The following is a 20,205-nucleotide window of genomic DNA, read 5'->3' as shown; positions in this document are numbered from 1 at the left end:
TTAATAACATTAGTAATACCTATATCAGTTTGAGAAGGCATTAGAGTCATTAGTGATAAATATCAGATTGAGAAGACATTATTGGCATTAGTGTTACCTATATCAGTTTGAAAGACATTAGAGTCATTACTGTTACCTATATCAATTTGAGAAGACATTATTATCATTAGTGGTACCTATGTCGGTTTGAGAAGGCATTATTGTCATTAGCCAAGGATTTCTGTGTATTTTTTAATTGCAGCAAACTACCTTAATAAGTCTGTGTTATTAGGTCTAGTCACGTGTTTGATCCTTAGATCTAGGCACCGTATATCATACACCGACAACGAGCTAAGTTATGTGTAAAATTATGTGGTAATGAATTGCACATAATGCCATGCAGCATTTGACTATCGGTGAAATGTTTTTCACTGTCAGAATGAATTATTGTGCCTCTGAACCCATTTGACCATTGGGTTAGTGGTAAACAATAATACATGGCTATATCATGTTGCTATAGCAACGGCTTAATCCTACTTGGTATTAAAAGTTGCGTTCGCATACAGCACCTTAGCACGGGCTAAGAGATCAAAAACTGTAGCCTGTGATATTAAAATGTATATAAACGCTTAGCACTGGCTATGAAGCGGTAGGTACGAGCTAAATCAGGCACGTTTTAAAGATCCAGTCTTTGACTCCTAGAACTAACGAAGTGTGCGCGAATTGTTATTTGGAGGGGGCGCATAAAGTACTGGTGATGGTGTTCGATCACTGGGAGTCGTATGGTGTTAACATCCACGTACTCCAATAGAGCAACTCATGGCGACATGTATTCACCAGTGTTATGAATGGCGTACGTGGTTACTGTGTGTACTTAGCGAAAACAAACACAGTAGTCAAATTTATGTTTTTATTATTACAGCGTTCATAACTTATGTATTTCACATACGTGTTGCCTTGTTTGTTTAGGGTTACGGTCTGTAGTAGGCAATAACGGCAAATACCAATTGCGAAATATTTAATATTTGGTTAACGGCAATATGGTGGAATCGTATTAAGAACATCCTTCAAGTTATTTATTTTTCTAAACATGTAATTTATGAAATATTTTAAAACTGAACAGAAAAGTTGACTCGACTATATTGCAATAGAGACATGATTATTGTGACATATAACGAATAGAACAAAAAACAATATTGCCAAGATTTGGTTTATTTGATTGTACTATAACCCTCCATTTAGTTTCAAATACAGTTACAGAGATGCAACACAGTAACGTACTCAGCAGACGCCGTATTTAACATACATACTAAGCATACAGAATAAAATTAGGGGTGTGTCAATTTTCAATATACTGGACTGTCGAATTCGCGTGGTTTTATTTCTTTTGTATATCAATTGTAACGTGATGCATTTATAAACTACTAACTGTATCCAAATCTATTTTAAATCTTAGTGACATATTGTGACGTCATTATATGGGCTGTATCAATCTGATTAAAATCTGATGTAGTGTACGGGCTTTAATTATTTTGGCTATAAACTTATTTTATTTTTTTTTATTAATGCCCTTTTATTTTATTATTTTACTTTGATTTTGATTTTTTTTTTTAATTCCGCCCTACCTACATCTGATCCTACGCCTATGTAAGTCCCGTTCAAATCTCGCGTAAGTAACAGCCAATCACAGCCCTCCTTTTATACAGGCTGTCGGTTGCTTACTTTTCAGTGTAGCGACACTCTACGGGCAATCTTTTTGTACATTATATTTTGCCCACTTGAATAAACCATTAATAGAAAATTGCTAGTATATTTTTATTTGCAAAAGAAATTCCACAGCATTTTACAATTTTTGTCATTACATTGAATATTTTTTTCACTTCCAACAAATGTGTACACTTCCAGATACATCTTCGCCAGCCAAGGTTCGTTCATTCAGTCATCGCTTCAATTTTACATCACTGAGCATAATTATCTAGAATGGAAGCAAAAAAATAAGTATATCGTAATGATTAGAACACTGTAAACAGCTATAGTAAACAATGCAAACTGATTTTAAATTGTATAACGGTCACCGGCCCACGGCATCGACGCAAAAAATTGGAGCAAAAAATATTTCCTGATCAATTGCGTTGTGTTCCAATAAAAAATATTTTATTCCAGTCCAAATCAGCTCAATTACTTTAATAAAGAGTTATTGTATAATGTACAAAATGTTGATACAATTTGATGAATATTTACAGCTCTGCTTCAATGCCGTAGACGATGTTGGCCCAATCGTCAACAAAACATCACCCGTCTCCAGGGCAGGCGACTGGAAAAAGACACTGGTGTTCGGTCGAAACGGTGGAAACAAAATCGTCACTCCCAGAATAACTATGCAAAATAACGATCTAAAGTCGAACCATTCGAGCCACAATTTTAACATAAAAATGACTTTCGTTGCATTTGACAATGATAAACGTACCGAAAAGCCGTGTTATTCTCGGTCGCTAACGTCAGTATAATCCGCCATTTTATTTGACTGTGTTTGCCACCCGACTCCGCCCGGTGACGTCATCATGTGCGCTATAGAAGGAGGTCTGTGATTCGTTGACTACAATCGTCGATAGTGGGTCTCATTGAAATCTTGTTACATAGGCGTCGGATCAGATGTAGGTAGGGCGGAATTAAAAAAAAATCACAAAATCAAAATCAAAGTAAAATAATAAAATAAAAGGGCATTAATAACAAAAGTAATAAAAAATATAATTAAAATAAGTTTATAGCCAAAATAATTAAAGCCCGTAAACTACATCAGATTTTAATCAGATTGGGGAAACACTTCCTCATTACGCGACGCATGCGCACTCCCCGGATGGCGATAAACGAGATACATATAAAACTCTTTCTGGTGCCGTAATTCTGAGTCATACATGGTCACAGCACAATTTCACGGAGAACAATTGTAAAACATTAGTTACAATAACAACAGTTTTGCTTGAGATAATAATAGTTGTCTGGACAATGTGAAAACGTCCGTCGCTGAGATCAAAAGGTAAGCTGTCTGCTACAGTTGTTGACCAACGAACTGAGGAAGCACATATACTTTGCGCTCAGGTAAATTACTCATTATATTTCAATGTTTACACCAGTCCCCCTTCGAAACTCTAAGTTGTCGAGCTAGCGACTTTCGACATTTATTGCCGTCTTCGTTTGGGTATCATCCACTTGATTTGTAAACTGACTGTATTTAAAATGAACAGCATCTAGAAGTATTACCACTACACGCTTCACCCATTCCATTATCAGCCAGTTGAAATGCCCCCTTCCACTATTTGGACCGTCACATTTGTAAAGGCATGATATTATCATCATTTTCAAAACGCACCAAATTCCAGTTTACTGATCCATGTGAGTGGCACTGTTGTGTGGCGTGTTTCTGTTGCATAAACTATGCGCCAATTGATAAATGGGAATACTGTTTAGAACAGTGAACGCATTTAACACGTACTATTAATGGTGTGTGACCTACAGAAACAACTATAAATTGTGTTTGTATCCTTGTTCACTACGTGTTGGCACACAGACTGGATTCAGATGTGTCTATAGAGTAGTTTTAATATGGCAAACTATACGACAACGTCCAAAGACGTAGTACTAAATTGCCATAATAACATCCATTTGGGATAGAGGGACTGTGGTTCACGCTACGCCAAGTACGGGCTGAGTATGTTTGCATATCGGATAAACCCAAATTCATTCACGCTCGGGAGGAAACAGTGGTTGATACGGGTGTTAAGCCACTATTTTGGTATTTGATACATTATTCTCCTACTTTTTGGTAATATATTTTGGCACAAATCAATAAATCTTATATTTCTAAATAATTGTGAACAGTTTGTTAATTTGTCCATAGACTTTAGAGAACACGGACATGCTACTGTGGGTATCCCTTTCATGTAACCTTAGTTATAATCCTCTACCCAATTAACACCTTAGAGGAAATAAAGCTATGTCAACACCACTGTTACATTCTCTCCTGTTCCATAAGCCAGACATGGCTGCCAGGGTGTAGCTACGTGAAACGAGCCAACTTTGTTTTAAGTTTATAATCAGAAAAATTACATTTGATCAAAACTGAATAGCCAAGTCCATTCTATTGATACGAGTGAAACTAAAAATTGCAAAGTTAAATAATGCCTTTTATTCCACTATGAAAACAGGAAGGGGAAACAAAAAGGGAAATTTTTCTCCACAAGAAAACAAAACTGCCTACAAGCATGGAAGGCACTAACGGAAGGAGCCACGACGCCTCTCATGTGGCCACTTAAGCCTCTTAACTGGCTTATTTACTTTTGTTTCAACCCAAGTTAATCCTGATAAGCCCATTGCCTAGCTAATCTTTAATGTCGATGATAGTTTGCGGTTGTTTACACAAGTAACGAGTTAGCGGAATATGATATTTATTTATTTATTGCTTCCCTTTTGTAACAAGGGCTCACTATGTAAACTAGGAGCTGCACCAAATAAAAGATACATTTCACTCAAAGACTTATGGATAAAAAAAAAACTTTTGATAGACAAAAAGAAATTAAGTTACATCATGGAACTATATAGTATATAGTTCCATGGTTACATGAACTAAGATAACAAAATATAACAACAACAAAAGACATCTAAAAGTAGCAACAACAACAAAAAATAAGAAAACTAAAATATAAGAAGTACACTGGAAAAATATTAAATATTATCTGTTTACCTCTTTCTACTGTCCATGGCATCAACTAAGAATTTTTTTGTAAAAGTATCAATTTCGTCACACAGGACTGAATTATACTGCCTTGTACTGTCACCCAGGATTAAACATAGCACTTCTTTGTTTGCTATGAAGTCTTTATGTAAATTTATTTCATTTTTGTTACATAGGAGCATTTCAATCCCTTCCATTAGAGTTTTTCTCTGTGCTGAGAAACATTCACAATGTAATATGAAATGCTCCAGTGTTTCAGGTTCCTTTTTGCAACATGAACAGATACAATCATTATTATCCAAGTTTGCCCATTTCCTTTTCTCATATGCCAAACCAAGAGTGCAGGATCTTGCCTTGAATTTTAATTGGGTGCCCTTGAAGTTGGATAAAGAATTTAAATATTTCTCACAATATTTTAAATTTGTTTTAAATTTTCTATAATGAACGAGACTTGATTTCTCTGCCATTTTTTGTTTCCATTGAATCTCGTCACTTTTTACAATCAAATTTTTAATATTTGTTTCAGACAGATTAGTGAATTGACTTTTGTTTATCTTTATATTTCTTTCTATATCTTCAATGCTATTTAGCCATGGCCAGGTCTTAATCAGATTATTCTCTTTAACTGCTGTTAGTTTATTAAAAATAATTTTTGACCATCTGGTTGATTCCATTAAACACAACCTCTTGTAATAATTCAGTTTTAATAAACTGACTCTACTTTTCATAGTTATTCGCCCCAGGTCCCCTAGAACGGCTTCATTTGCTGTGTATCGACATGCTCCCAGAATAAACTTTCCCACTGTACGTTGCATTCTTTATAATTTTTCCATATCTAAATATTAGTAACTCACAGGCATACTCTAAGGCAGGTCTAATAATGTGGTTCCACAGGGATATACCATAATCTACTCTATTTACATTGCCATGATTACCAAGAATTGATTTCATAATGGGGAATAACTTGTTAAACTTTTCAGACATTTTTGTACATTGTGTATGATCTGACAAGTTACGTGTAATCCAATAACCCAAATATTTATACTCAGACGCTTTTTTTATCTTTGAGTTCCCAATCTGCCAATCTTTGTTTTTGTTAACTTTCTTGTTAATGATCAACACGTTTGACTTTTCCTCATTAATTGTCATCTTCCATAGCTTGCAGAAATGGTTTGTGACATTTAACATGGATTTGAGTTGGACCTCATTTGGTGCAATAAGCACCACATCATCAGCAAAAAACAATCCATTTATACAAATTTCATCCAATTTAACACCAAGTAGTGAATCATCTAACAGTTTTTTGAATTCATTCATATAAATTGAGAATAACGTTGGGGCTAAAACACATCCTTGTTTTAAACCCTCATTCTGTGTAAAATAATCTGTTTCAATATCGCCAAATGATACTTTACTTTCAATATGGTTATATGTAATTTTTATTATACGCCATAATTTGCCCTTTACACCATTCTGCCATAAAGCATACCATAAACCTTCTCTCCAAATGCTGTCATAAGCCTTTTTAAAATCTAAGAAGGCAAAATATGTATGCTTTTTCTGGTGTTTACGAATTGAAGCTATCCCTTTTAGAATGAACACTTGGTCAATTGTCCGTCTGTTTTTCCTGAAACCCCCTTGAATTTCCCCTAAAATATTATTAGATTACACCAAATCGGTTAATTCTTTTTCAACTATTTTACTATAAATTTTTCCAATAACTGAGCTGAGTGAAATGCCTCGATAGTTATTCAGATTTTTTATATTGCCTTTCTTGTGTAATGGTATTATTATGCTTTTTCCCCAATCTACAGGGACAACCTCAAGGTGGAGACACATATTAAACCTCGCAGATTTTTAACGCGACCATAAAATATATGCGCATTATGAAACTACGGTCATCACACATGCGCACTCGGTTTATTTAGGTGTGGAAGGTCAAAATACGCATTTCACAACCGAGAATTCAACAGATGAACGTTTAATTTCACAGATTTCACATGTTTTCATTATTAGCAATTGTAACAAGAACAAGATTTCGAGCGTGTACAACAAAAATTCCTAAGAACTATTATCACAGAGAAAGTGTCTAGGTATGCCCTTCTTTCGATACTATCTTTTCTACTGGTGTTCGCCGATGCCCGGTGGTTGACATTTTTAAACAGTTTCGGGCGTCAAACCCACGCACTGACAATGGTACCATTGAATAATGCAATTGTTATTGTCACAGGCAATTATTCATTACGTCTAATCAACATTACAAATACAAACAGATTCACGATAGTTCAATCGATGTTATATCTGTCAATTTTTCATTAGAATTTGCCAAGATCTCCAGAAACAACAACATTCCAACTAAACGTAATTTTCAATCTTGTGCATGCGCAGTTCGTCTATCTTGCTACCGAACATGCTCCGAATATTACCGAATGCTCGAGATTGGCGTAACCCATTGTAAGAAGGTGTCATGAGGTAACAAGAACCAATGTTTGTGAACAAACATTGACAAACTATCATAGGGTAAAGCTAAAACAATATCGTCGTGGCTTCTTTCGTTAGTACCTTCCATCATCCATGCTACTAGTAAACAATGACCTGTCAAAATTTGTGTCATTTTAACAGGTGGATTTGTTATCATATTCAGACCAATAGTGCCCCTGTTATACACGGACAAATGTGAATATTGTCACAGCATAACTTATCAAACATATAAAAAAAAACTAAAAAGGTATGCCTTAATGCACAGTTCCTCTATAGACTATACCTCCATGCTATACATAACCCACATTGCACACAGGAAGTTGGATTTTCTTTTGTCTCAGACAGAAGTTGCATGTCCCTGTTTTCTAAGTTCTATGATTTGTCTTTTCTTTGCTTGCGCATCTTTTCTGACTAAACTTTTATCGGGCCAAGGAACGTCCAAACTTGATAACAATATATAGTCATTTTAACCATGATTACTAAGTACAGTAACTTGAAATGTATACATGTTAGTACTATTGTTATAAAACAATACCAAAGCATGGAGGTAAAAAGAGAAGGAGTCACAGCCAAGCTTAGATCAAAGGTACCAGGATGGTCGCCGCTGTTTGTACATAGATCAGGGAGTTTATTTGCCGAACGGATCAAGGAGGACAGTTTCCTCTTAGCGCAGTGAGGATTACCGTGAATTAGCATACTACGGACGCCTTCGGCGGCACTCGGTGATTTTCGTGACAATTCTGTCAAATTCTTATAAACAAATATGGCGACGATCGATAACGCGCACGAGTTTGACTACGAAGCTGAAACTGCTATGTCCTTCATTTCAGAAGACGTAAACGAAATCAAAGAGCATATTACAGACGAAAAATTGGTTTCCATATGCTGTGAACGAAACGATTACTCGAAAACTAAAAATGCAGCGAATTTCTTGTTGATGCACTGCCGTAGGAAGTAGGACATACAAGGGATATAAACTTCAAAAAGCGTCATTTCGAACCTCAAAATTCAGTCACTGGTACAACGCGGTGCGGTCCATGCCATGCACCATTGCAAAGATCATTAAACGAGCTTTATTGTGGACTAAAAAACAGTACTAGCAAGGTTTCGAAACATTACAATATTGCTGATTCAAAACTACAACGGAAAATGTGCCGAAAAACGAAAAATTACATAAACTTAACAAGAAATTCTCTGATTTTCAAAATTCCAACTTTCCCGTTCTCACAAACACGTTTCCTCTACGTATAAAAGATCTGCGCATGCTTTATGTCCTTTGACATTTACTGCGACACCATAAAACAAGACCTTGGAATGTGTACTGTGCGCAGCAACGCTTGAGAGTAAATGACGCGTCGGCGACGATCCTGGGGTGAAAGGACGATAAGTCAAAGGGAATTATAGGATTAAACTTGTCTAAAACAAAAGAAGTTTAGAAGGATTATTTTGGCTGTGACTCCTTCTCGTTAGTTCAACTGCAGATTGTCGGTTTATTTTTTCTCAAGATAGATATGCGTTGATTGTCATGTCGGGAAAACCCACCCGAAATGAATAGTTATGAATATAATAGTAAATCGTTTTTGGCGTTTAGACCGAGTTAAGCATTCATGCACTTTTCGATAACACTAGCCACAGTCCCTCTATCTATTCCAACCCTTTTTAATTTCGAACTTACACTACAACTAAAACTAGCGCTACCCGCGCTAATAAAACTCCCGCCAAATTTTCTCCCGTCCTCCTACCAATCCCGGTACTTATACTTTTCGACTCCAATCACTTCTAGCCCCCCCCCCCCAAATGGCTCGCCCCAATCGTCCTACGCCACTTTATCTTTCATTTTTGGACGGTTCGCGCCCGCTCCCGAACCAGCCTTTCGTTTTTTCGTTTCTCCCACACTTTCGATCCCCAAATTTACCACATTTTCGACTTTTTTCCTCTTAAACCACGTTTCAGTCAACCCCTTTCGATTATGTAACGTTTCAACAACATCCTCGCAATTTTTCATTTTATTTACTCCCGCCAACTACTAGACTTGCGTTCAAAAATACCGCTGCTCAACAGCTGTCCCGCCCCCATAAAACCGATCCCCTGTTTGCCGTTTAGTTCAGTTTTTGTTCTATCTCCCTTTACAATTCCCCCGTTTACACCTCGCCTGGTATTTACACTTCCCATCCTCACCACCCCTTTGAACGACCGCTACCAATCAGACTGTACAAATAGTTATCGCCACGGTGTCTACTCCCCAGTAGCACCACCGACCACACACCGACGCCCTCTACGCCACGGTAAATGATAAGCGCCCCAAATTTTAACATACTGGCTCGTTGTTGTTGTTAACGCCGCCGCCGATCACAATAATAACAACAATGTCGTCTCGCACCTCCCCGCCAGTCCCTGCTATTTCCGTTGATTTATTTCACACTCTTCCTACGAAAATTCTCAACAGACTTTTCCAGAAGAACTCCCGAAATAATCGACGCCCCCCTAAACATTTACGTTCCATTAGTTCGCATTTATTCTAGCCCGATAATTCGCGAACCACTTCTCGCTGGCCCTGCCCCTACACTGGGTGTATAGGTGATTACTCTCTCTTTTAAACAAGTGATAGAGGGACTGTGCCCTAGCTGATGACCGGAACGTATTTAGAGTTATAGACCGTGCTATGCGTCCACGCCCGCACGGGCTAACGTTTTTGACCTTTTAGCCCACGTTAAAGATGAATGATACTGATAGTTGTTGCTTTATTAGAGTAAACTTAACAAACGAGGAATTTAAATGAAAATGAATTTAAATATATTGACATAAATATTTGATTATAATCTACAGTAGGACTAATACCACATAAGTAAACACTGTGACATACCTATTATGTAAACTTCTATACCACCTGCCCTTTCTGTCAAAATATCTGTCCATTTTATATCCATGGTCTGGTAAAGTTTACATAAACTATCGTCCAGCAGACAAAACTGTCTCGATACAATTCTTCGGGTGTCTGTTCTGGATTCAATGTCTGTTAATTCATTCAAATGATAAGATTATATGAAGGTTTTAAAGAATTTACGTAATAGTTCTACCTGTTACGGATGAACGTATCTTTTTATATGTTCACGAGGTTACAGTTTTTTTCTATTTAAACGAGGTTTCTATTGTGTTTTTACTCACGTTTCTTTCCATTGTTTTATTGTTTACTAAAATTGAATTTGTTATTTCCACGAATTTCTTCTATATTTAAAGTTTTGATACGATAACGACCCAAATATACAACTTTGTGATACACTATGAATGAAACTACACCATAATGACATGCCACGGTTTAAAATGACCCTGTGTGTCATTTTTGATAAATAGCTTTGCGACCAATACCACTCATTTGTAAAAAATAAAGCATGGTCGACCTCATCAAAGGGCATTACTAAAAATAGCAACATATACTGTGACTCGGCGAGAATAGTCTTCACAGAACTAGTAACAAAGCGGACGCGGGTTTCAATGACGTGCAACGACTAAATTACGTAGTTTATGTTAAACGAGAATAACTTAGCTCCAGATCTGCATGTGACATATTTTAGCTAAGGAACTTGTAGGGAGATAAGTCTGTAGTTTTGAACAGACTTCCCACTCCTACGATGTATTTCAAGTTTTCCAAAAACAGCACTGAAAAAAGTGAAAATTGTAAAAAAAAAAATAACTTGAAATCAGGGATGGTGAAATCAAGTGTACAATTCTGTACATGGTTTTCAAGATCAATCATCACTAACCTGCACATTTCATGAGATCAACATAGCTAATTACAGACGACAAAAAACATTGGATTGTGATATGACTGGGGAACTTATTACCTGGTTCACACTGGCTAGAAATACGCCGTTGTAGGGCCAGTGAGAACACCAGTGTTCGCATTGGCTCTACAACGGCGTATTTCGTTTGCGATCACACGACATTAAAAACGCTGGCGTAATTTTATATCAGGCCTGTGTAACACCCCCTCTGTAGTTAGATCCGTGTTTGAACATATTCGTACCCGACCACTACAGTTATTATTGTCAATTACTTCCTTGAATCTCGACTTCAAAGGTTTTACTTTTTGACGGCACAGTTCTGCGGGTTTATCTAACCCCAATTCTTTGTCTTTTTGTGCAATAATCCTGTAAACCTGGCTATCGTGGGTGGTTCCGTGTATCAATCTAAAAATACTTTACTCTTACCAAATAGAAATCAGTAGCAATTATTTCCCAGACTACTCGTTCTACTGACCAGAGCGGCACGTGTATCACTCGACGTCATGTCGTTGCTATGTACTTAGACACGAATTTCCGATAGAGGGTGTTTGTGTCACCGTTTATGCCACTGTGTGTGTTCACACGAACTTTTGTTTAGAATTTAGGTCTGAGCGCGGACTCTGGTCAAACAGTTAACGCCGGTGTAAATTCGGCCATTTTTTACATCGGCGTAAACTTGTCACACGGTAAAAATAACACCGTCGTTAAATTTACGGCGGTGCTACAACGGCGTGAATGTTACGTGTGAACCAGGTATATATCATTGTGTGTTAAATAAGCTTTTCTATTCTATTCTATTCTATTTTATTCTATCTATTCTATAACAAATATAACTCGAAGTGGCTTGAGCACTGGTTCTACCACTATAACGAAAATTTACACACACACCAAATGTTAAAACTAAGATTATCTATGTCTACCTAAATTACACAACATTGTTGTGCTTACAATTTACTTTCATAATATTATCTCCAGTTACGGTCAGTTACATTAATTCTTTACCCCGTCACAACGGATGACGTAACGAACTGTGCATTGCGCATGCTCTTTTGAGTTATTAATGAACACTATTAATACAACAACCATGTAGTGTCTAAGTAGTCGTGTAGCCTTGCGAATAAGCACGGACGCTGCCAATGAACGGTCTGAGGTGAACACGAATATTTTTTTTTCTCTACATATATTTTAATTATAATTATTAGAAATGTAAATTTCTCTTGCGACTTTGCATTTCGCGTGCTCTCTTGAACTTTCGTGTGATCTTTATCCGACATCAACATCGTTGCATACCCACCCCTCCCTAATTTTAATCTCGGTATGAATAGTTGAAATCATTCTAACTTTATAGTGCTTGGTAAAATTAAGACATATCTAAATGCAAGACTATAGTTTTATTGCAGATCTTATGAATAGACTTCTACCCCATAACTCTTTAAAAACTGTACTTTTTAGATAGTTGCAAGATTGCCACTTCATGTACAATGTTGAGATTGTGGTGTTTTCTTGAGCTATTTTCACTGCTATTTCGACCGGCGTTACACAGCAGCTCGCAGCTCGCGTAGTGCGCGTCCTAAGATTACAACACGAGTAAAATCCTTGACGCTGCTGGCGGTGCGTCATCGTATCCTTGGGGGCGGAGCTACGTCACAAGATGTTCCACGCTGCTAAGACGCGCACCACTGTACCACGCATTTCTACAGGCTTTGCGCAAGCTGCTGTTCGACGCCGGTCGAAGAGCCGATGAAAACAGCTGAAAGAGCACAAACCCAAGTTTGACGTAATCCTGAGCAACAAAATTTATATTTGTTGCACATGTAGGGGTGATCTTGTTACGTTGGTCAGGAGATTCTCAACAACTATCCCAAAATATAGTTTTCTGGGAGTTGTCGGCCCTTGTTTTCACCGCGATGGTTGCCAGGCGGTGGAAATGCTAGTAATGCTGCCCTCACCGTCAGTGAACATAAATACGACGCGTCAACTGTTTCGTTTTTCAATCGTAATAGTAGTTTATAAATAAATAAATGCAGCTCGGACTGATAAATATGATATATAGAAGATAATATTTGGTAATCGTAGTCCTAAATAACTATTAAAAATAGCTAGACGTTTCGAGCAATGGCTCTTTATCGATAGCATAGAAGAAAATGTTATAACGTACAGGTAGAACATAGGAACGTAAGAACGCGCATGAACTATAAGTTAGAATCACAAAAAAATCCACAATAGAACAAATAACGCGCCTTAGGTAGTGAGCTCCGAACTCCACACAGTTCGATACGCGTTACTTATCATCAAACAGTTCAACTCATTTGTTGAGCTCACTCAATCTCCTTCCCAGAGGCCTTTGCGCTTTACGCAATAGTGCCTCTGCCACAGGCAGCCTTCAATTTTGTGGTCAATCACCTCACTACGCACGGCCATTTTTCTGTAGCTGTTACATCTGAAAACTTACTACAAAAAGTGGGAAAAAAACGTATGTGACATCCGAACTATTTATTAATGTCAGACTTCAGTAAAAACGTAAATACGAACCATTTTATCGCGGACTATGTTTTGCGAGGTAATGTTATAGTGGTGAAATGGCGCACGTGATACACTAACACTTGGAGGAAAGAAACGTTCTGTTAACGAATATAGTTGGGAAAGAAACATTAAAGACTAATTTCACTGAAAGGAGTTTCCTAACATTTCCGTTCATCTTGTATTCTGGTGAATATTTCAATACTATTTCTGGCTTGAACGGGTTCGATTTTCCGCGTCTAACAGTCATAGAACACAAAGGTTTTAGTAAGTTTATAAAGTTATTTATTTATTGTACATTATAATGCTTTGGCATCTTGGAAATTATTGCAGTTTTCTAAAGCAAGTCTTGTATATTTTGTTCTAATCACTAAACATTTTATTCGGATTCAGGGCGTGAAACGTCTTATTAAAATGATTGAAGTAACCAAGTGACTTTCGCACAACTTTGTTAACCGCCAAGGTCTTGTAGTTCGAACATATTCGAATATGCAAATGAGTTTTATGCAAATCTGCTTTGTGCAGTGATGATAAGTAACGCGTATCGAACTGTGTGGAGTTCGGAGCTCACTACCTAAGGCGCGTTATTTGTTCTATTGTGGATTTTTTTGTGATTCTAACTTATAGTTCATGCGCGTTCTTACGTTCCTTTGTTCTACCTGTACGTTATAACATTTTCTTTATGCTATCGATAAAGAGCCACTGCTCGAAAGGTCTAGCTATTTTTAATAGTTATTTAGGACTACGATTACCAAATATTATCTTCTATATATCGTTTTTCAATCGTTCTATGAGTACAAGTAGATTCCCGCGTGTTACGAAATCGAACATTTTGAACGTGTCGAATATTCTCTGCAGCACGGATATTGCATGAACTCAGGTAGTTTTGTCATCGTGCTTCACTCGATAAAGAAAATTGATTTGTATGCAGCAAACACTTGCGTCCTTAATATTAGTTTGCGTGCCGTATTGTACGTTATCTATTTTACAAAGTTTGGTGCACGAATGTCAAAGACACTAACATTTTGCTGAGCACTGTCAACACGTACTGATACTGTAATGATAATTGTTGGTTTTCGTTTTGTTTTAGATATCGAAGTTTAAATAGCAAGAATGGATTGTTGTCGAAGAGTAATATTCGTTATTGTTTTGGTATGTTTCGTCCGACACAGTCTTGCCGGTGACGATAATACAGTTAATGCGAATGGGACGATAAATTGGGCAGATTTGCCTCCTATTACCGATGACTACGAGTCACCAGCGGAGTACGATGAAGGAAAATCGCCGTATCCGGGATTATGGGCGATGATTGACGGTTGGATCAATGTTGTATCTCCTGGAAGTCTGCCATACGATCTCATCAACGATGCATTAGGCGGATCATTTGAAATCACCGAAGTAACCAACCATTTCACGGACTACTCGTCACTTCTCTTAGGTTTTGCGATCTGTTTCGTTATTGGAGCTCTCTTTCTGATAATATTTCCAATTGTTTGTGTATGTTTTTGTTGCTGTCGATGTTGTGGCAAGTGCGGGGGAAAGATGTACCAGAAACAGACTGGGAATATGAGCTGCAAGCGATGGACATTCATCCTCATTCTGACGTGTGTAACTGTGGTTTTAGCTGGTGGCATGGCGTGTTGTTACTTTGTCAATGAAAGACAGACCACCGAGTTCCCCGCTGTAGGCCCTAACGTAATAATGAGTTTAGACGATCTGTTCAAGTTCGTTGACAATACCGTAGATGAAATCACATTTGTCGCTATCTCCCAAACTTCGTGGATATTTGAGCAAGTCAAAAATGACTTGGACAATGTTGGAACGTTGGTCGGTGTGCCGATTCAAGAAGCGCTAGACCCGGTAGTTCAACCAGCAATCGACGCAGTCCTTGATATGGTTGATACGATTACAGATACACGAGATGGATTGTCGTCTTTAAACGCAATGGTCACAGATTTAGACTCTAATTACACCGATCTTACCGCTTCACTGTCCACCTTAAAATCAAACATAGACACATTATACACCACCTGTGTTGGTTGCTCCCCAACGCCAGGGAGCATGGTGAGTACATCAACCCTAGTCACTAATAGAGATTTCAGTGACGTTATATCTTCCGGAACATACCCAAGGATCAACGTTACAGCCACAATAGTCGCTCTTGATGCCATTATCGCTAACGATCTAAAAGGTGAGGCTAAGGCCGGTGAGCAAACATACAAAGACATACCAGAAATGATACAAAACGAAACCAGCAGCGCCATTGGAGATCTGACTGACAGTTTCGACGATTTCGAAGATGAAATCGCCAGTGGATTGGACCCAATGATTGAAGCATTAAACAATCTGTCATCTCAAACAGAGTCGTTCTACGACATTATCGATGACGTCACTGAAAACGTAGAACGATATGGACCGTACAGAAGTAACCCGCTTATCGTTTTATGTTGTATCCTCTTGGCAATCGTGTGTTTGAATTTACTCGGAATCGCCTTTGGTATAATTGGCTATGATACTGATGCTACGCCGACTCGACGCGGTGGATTATCCAACTGTGGTGGGATACTACTGATGTCGGCCGTAGGACTGTGTTTCAGTTTTGCCTGTATTTACATGCTTTTAACAGCATTTCCCTTCATAGTCGGTGGTCCAGTGCATAAAATAATCTGCCAGCCGATACTAACCCACGAGATTTTCGAGAAAACTATTGACCAACCAGACATTATCACTGACGGTTATTTCTTGGGAGATCTTATGTTTGATGACGGGAACGTGTCCTTGACAGTGACCGGAATATTGGATGGTTGTGAAAACAACTTAGCAGCGTTCACAGTGTTTCAATTAGAAAACATCGTGAATATATCTCAATTTTTAGACATAGACGAGTTTATCCCGGATGGTCAGTTTGACGACTTAAACGTAAATATTTCAGACCAAATCGAAATTATGTCAGACACAACGCGAGACAACCTTTTGGATGCACAGAATGCGGGCGCAGCAGACATCGACTGGACCGTTTTCAAAGCAGAGTTAAATTCGAATTTGATTGATTACGGAGAAAATCTTGACGTCTTTGCTGACGCTTTGCAGGCATATATAGACTCATCACCAGGTTTTCCTAGCGGTGTAAAGAATGATTTCCAATCGATGGTAACAGTCATACGTGATCTGCAAGATGGTGAAGTCGACCCATTAGTATCGCTCCGTGATCAAGTACTTCAAACTGTACTGCAAGTCGAAACCGATTCAAATACTATAGACACCGCCATTAATCTAACGATCTGGACTGCGGAAGCTGCTGATGTATATATAGAAAACAACCTAGACAGCGTAGTGGCTGACGAAATAAACGCATTTCAGACGAGGATTCTTGACTATCCGCGTCAGTTTGTTGACTACGTCAAAGACATGATATTCAACGAAATCGGGAAATGTCGCCCTGTTTACAATTTGTTGCAACACTTCATCAACACAGTTTGTCGAAGTTTCTTGGACGCATTCAACGGACTTTGGTTCTGCATGGGATGGTGTGTTTTCTTCATGATACCAAGTATTATATTTGGAGTCAAGTTGGCTAAGTACTTCCGCCGAATGAACGAAGAAGACGTATATGACGATGGTATGGAAATGCAAGACAAAGCGCCCTCTTACAAGTCTGGTCCTCCGATAAACGCTTACGGGAAGAATAAAGTTGACCCTGCGTTTTAAGCCAAAATAAGCCTAAACAGCGTATAAATAACTGGAATTTATAGTTTTGTCTTCCTGAAGGGTTTAGGGAAATATGTAAAATTTAACGTTTAGTAACTAACACTAAAAATGAACTTGAGAATGTTCATATTTGTAAATATGGATTTTTAAACTAATATTTTTGTACTTTCTCGCAAAATTTGTAGTTTAGCATAAGTCAATAATACAACGTAGTAAAAGACAAAATATAATCAACGATTTCACAATACATAGGACGTTTTCAAAATACAAACGACAATTTCAAAGTATGAGCGACGATTTCGAAATATAAACGACAATTTCAAAATGAAAACGATTTCAAAATACAAACGACGATTTCAAAATAAAAACGACGATTTCGAAAGACGAGCGACGATTTCGAAATAAAAACGACGATTTCAAAATACAAACGACGATTTCAAAATGCGAGCGACGATTTCAAAATAAAAAGGACGATTTCAAAATACAAACGACGATTTCAAAATACAAACGATGATTTCAAAATAAAAACGACGATTTCAAAATACAAACGACGATTTCAAAATACAAACGTCGATTTCAAAATACAAACGATGATTTCAAAATACAATCGACGATTTCAAAATACAAACGACGATTTCAAAATACAAACGACGATTTCAAAATACAAACGATGATTTCAAAATACAAACTGACGATTTCGAAATACAAACGACGATTTCAAAATACAATCGACGATTTCGAAATACAAACGACGATTTCAAAATACAATCGACGATTTCAAAATACAAACGATGATTTCAAAATACAAACTGACGATTTCGAAATACAAACGACGATTTCAAAATACAATCGACGATTTCGAAATACAAACGACGATTTCAAAATACAATCGACGATTTCAAAATACAAACGACGATTTCAAAATACAATCGACGATTTCAAAATACAGGCGATGATTTCAAAATACAATCGACGATTTCAAAATACAAACTGACGATTTCAAAATACAAACGACGATTTCAAAATACGATCGACGATTTTCAGAATACAAGAAACGAATTCAAACTTAATAATTTTACAGTAGCGTATATTTATTTAAACACATATGAAAAAAAAATATTTTATGGCGTCATTGGGACTTATTCTGTTTACAATTCAGTTTCTTTCTTTTCCAATTCATTTAATGTAGGTTGTAGGTGAAAAAAAGCAAAGAAGTTGTTAGGTTATCACCAGCCACAGCAGTGTTTCACCCCGTCGTGCAAGTTATTTTTTTGGATGGTAAAAACTGGAAATAGATAATATTTATCTATTGGCAGGTACGTCTTAGGTGGTGCACTGCAATTTATGTCGGTGCGTCGGCGTCGGGTGGTAGACTTATATTCGATACACATAAGTGGCATTCTCAAAGGATCGACTGAGTAAACGAAGAACGAATAATCTGCCGAAGTCGTAACATGCTCTACTTATTGTAAAGGATAATTTGTTATGAAATCTATTTGAATGAATGTGTGATTTATATTTATTGTTTACCAAAGTTTGAGAAATATTCCTAAACCTATGAAATGTTTATTCAGATTTTGTTTAATATTTACTGTATAATTTGTACTCAAGATTAAAGTACACCAGTAGTTACATCACTCATGCTCATGTGACCCTATTGTTCTGATCCTAAGTTTGTTCTTGGAAATTCACTCTCATGTTTTATCGTTTTTATCCTTTTCATTACCAGTCATCATCGCTCAAATTGTGCACGTTTTTGTTTATATTCTTCATTATTTCTGGAAATGAACCCTAATTTTGGAGCAAACAGACAAAATTCGTGTCAATTTTAATTTTTTTACGGCATTGTATTGCTACCTTATATCGATACGTATTCGACCCAAAACTTGGGTAACTGGTAAATATTAAAAAAAAACTATGATAACAGCATTAATTAACTGAAGAAAATCTCCCAACAAGGTCGAAAAACACAACTTACGCCGATAAAGGACGCGATTTCTCAACTCGTTGTGCCACTTGCCGTTACGTAAACTCTTGAAATGTTCATGAAAACTGTTGGAATGAATCTATGGCTCATCAATTGAGACACTTTTCTGGGAACTTTGTTGTGATACGAAAGTAAAAACGAACAAACAAACACACAAAAACCGCATGTTTGATTTGCTATTTTCATTGGCATTCCTCCTCTTCTAAATGTATGTGTAGAATAGTAGTATTCTATGGTTATTAATTGTGTTTATGTACTAGCTCACAGGAATGCAATAGCCAATTTATCGTGTTTGGCAACGACTTGAGAATGTTGTAAACTGAGAGCTGATTTCTGTGAGCGACTGAGTATTAGTCACTGAATCTGGAATGCGAATAACGCACTGGAGAGGAGAGGAGCGCTTGTAATTGAACCCAATTCCCCTCGAAATGTTTCATACAATGTATCAATATAAATTTTCAAATGACTAAATTTACGTCACAGACTCAAATCATCACATGTCGTTCCCCCTTACAAAGGATGAAAATTGGTTTTCAGAACCTTGGACATGCAATAATAAATACCAGCAATTTCCACCCGTTTTCCCCATAGCATCAATATAATAATAAGGTACACTTATTTCCCTTGCCTACCACCACCCACCACATAATCTACAGTTTGTGACTTGAAATGGTCTTTGCTTTTCTGACTGTAGCTGTTGTCGTCTTTTTAGCAATATCAAAAGATCTATCACAAGCGTTTACATCATACCATCTTTTCTGTTCAGACTGTGTGGCCACCATATTCTGTTTCACTATTTCCATCGTATCTTCAATCTTATATCTTCCAGAATAACTATGGTCCATTCAACATAACAAGAGGTTTTCTTACCTGTCTAATTCATAATAATAATTCATACAGTAACGTTTTTGGAATACCTACTTGACTAAAAGTCTCAATTAAACAATCTACTTCAGCTTCCATATATTTTAGATTTCCATTGCCGAAATAATTGAACATCAAAATAGAAAAAAAAA

General features: G+C 37.2%; 1 protein-coding gene and 1 long non-coding RNA gene across 4 annotated transcripts in view; one reads left to right on the top strand and one right to left on the bottom strand.

The window, feature by feature from the left end:
* The window catches only part of LOC144343506 (uncharacterized), an 80,963-nt gene extending 69,872 nt beyond the window's left edge, over positions 1-11,091 (bottom strand). Inside the window, exons 1-4 of one of the 3 annotated variants that reach the window (XR_014928037.1) lie at positions 10,954-11,091; positions 10,056-10,205; positions 2,447-2,607; positions 1,530-1,954 (exon numbers count right to left, since the gene is read on the bottom strand). This is a non-coding gene — a long non-coding RNA (uncharacterized LOC144343506). Of the gene's footprint in view, positions 1-1,529; positions 1,955-2,446; positions 2,608-10,055; positions 10,206-10,953 lie in introns of those variants that run through there. The other 2 variants (XR_014928036.1, XR_013418970.2) reach the window with 2 other exon arrangements.
* A 3,516-nt stretch (positions 11,092-14,607) lies between these two features.
* LOC100374504 (prominin-1-A-like) lies at positions 14,608-18,839 on the top strand. The gene is made up of 2 exons (XM_085495383.1): positions 14,608-17,113; positions 18,392-18,839. Exons 1-2 carry the CDS (start codon positions 14,608-14,610, stop codon positions 18,400-18,402), a joined length of 2,517 nt encoding a protein of 838 aa, XP_085351509.1. The 3' UTR covers positions 18,403-18,839.
* The last annotated feature ends 1,366 nt before the right edge of the window (positions 18,840-20,205 follow it).

The sequence above is a fragment of the Saccoglossus kowalevskii genome, chromosome 21 (genome assembly GCF_978046115.1).
Source record: "Saccoglossus kowalevskii chromosome 21, keSacKowa6.1, whole genome shotgun sequence".
Lineage (NCBI taxonomy): Eukaryota > Metazoa > Hemichordata > Enteropneusta > Harrimaniidae > Saccoglossus > Saccoglossus kowalevskii.
Note: the sequence above shows the minus strand (reverse complement) of the source record. Positions and strands in the feature narration are given on the sequence as shown.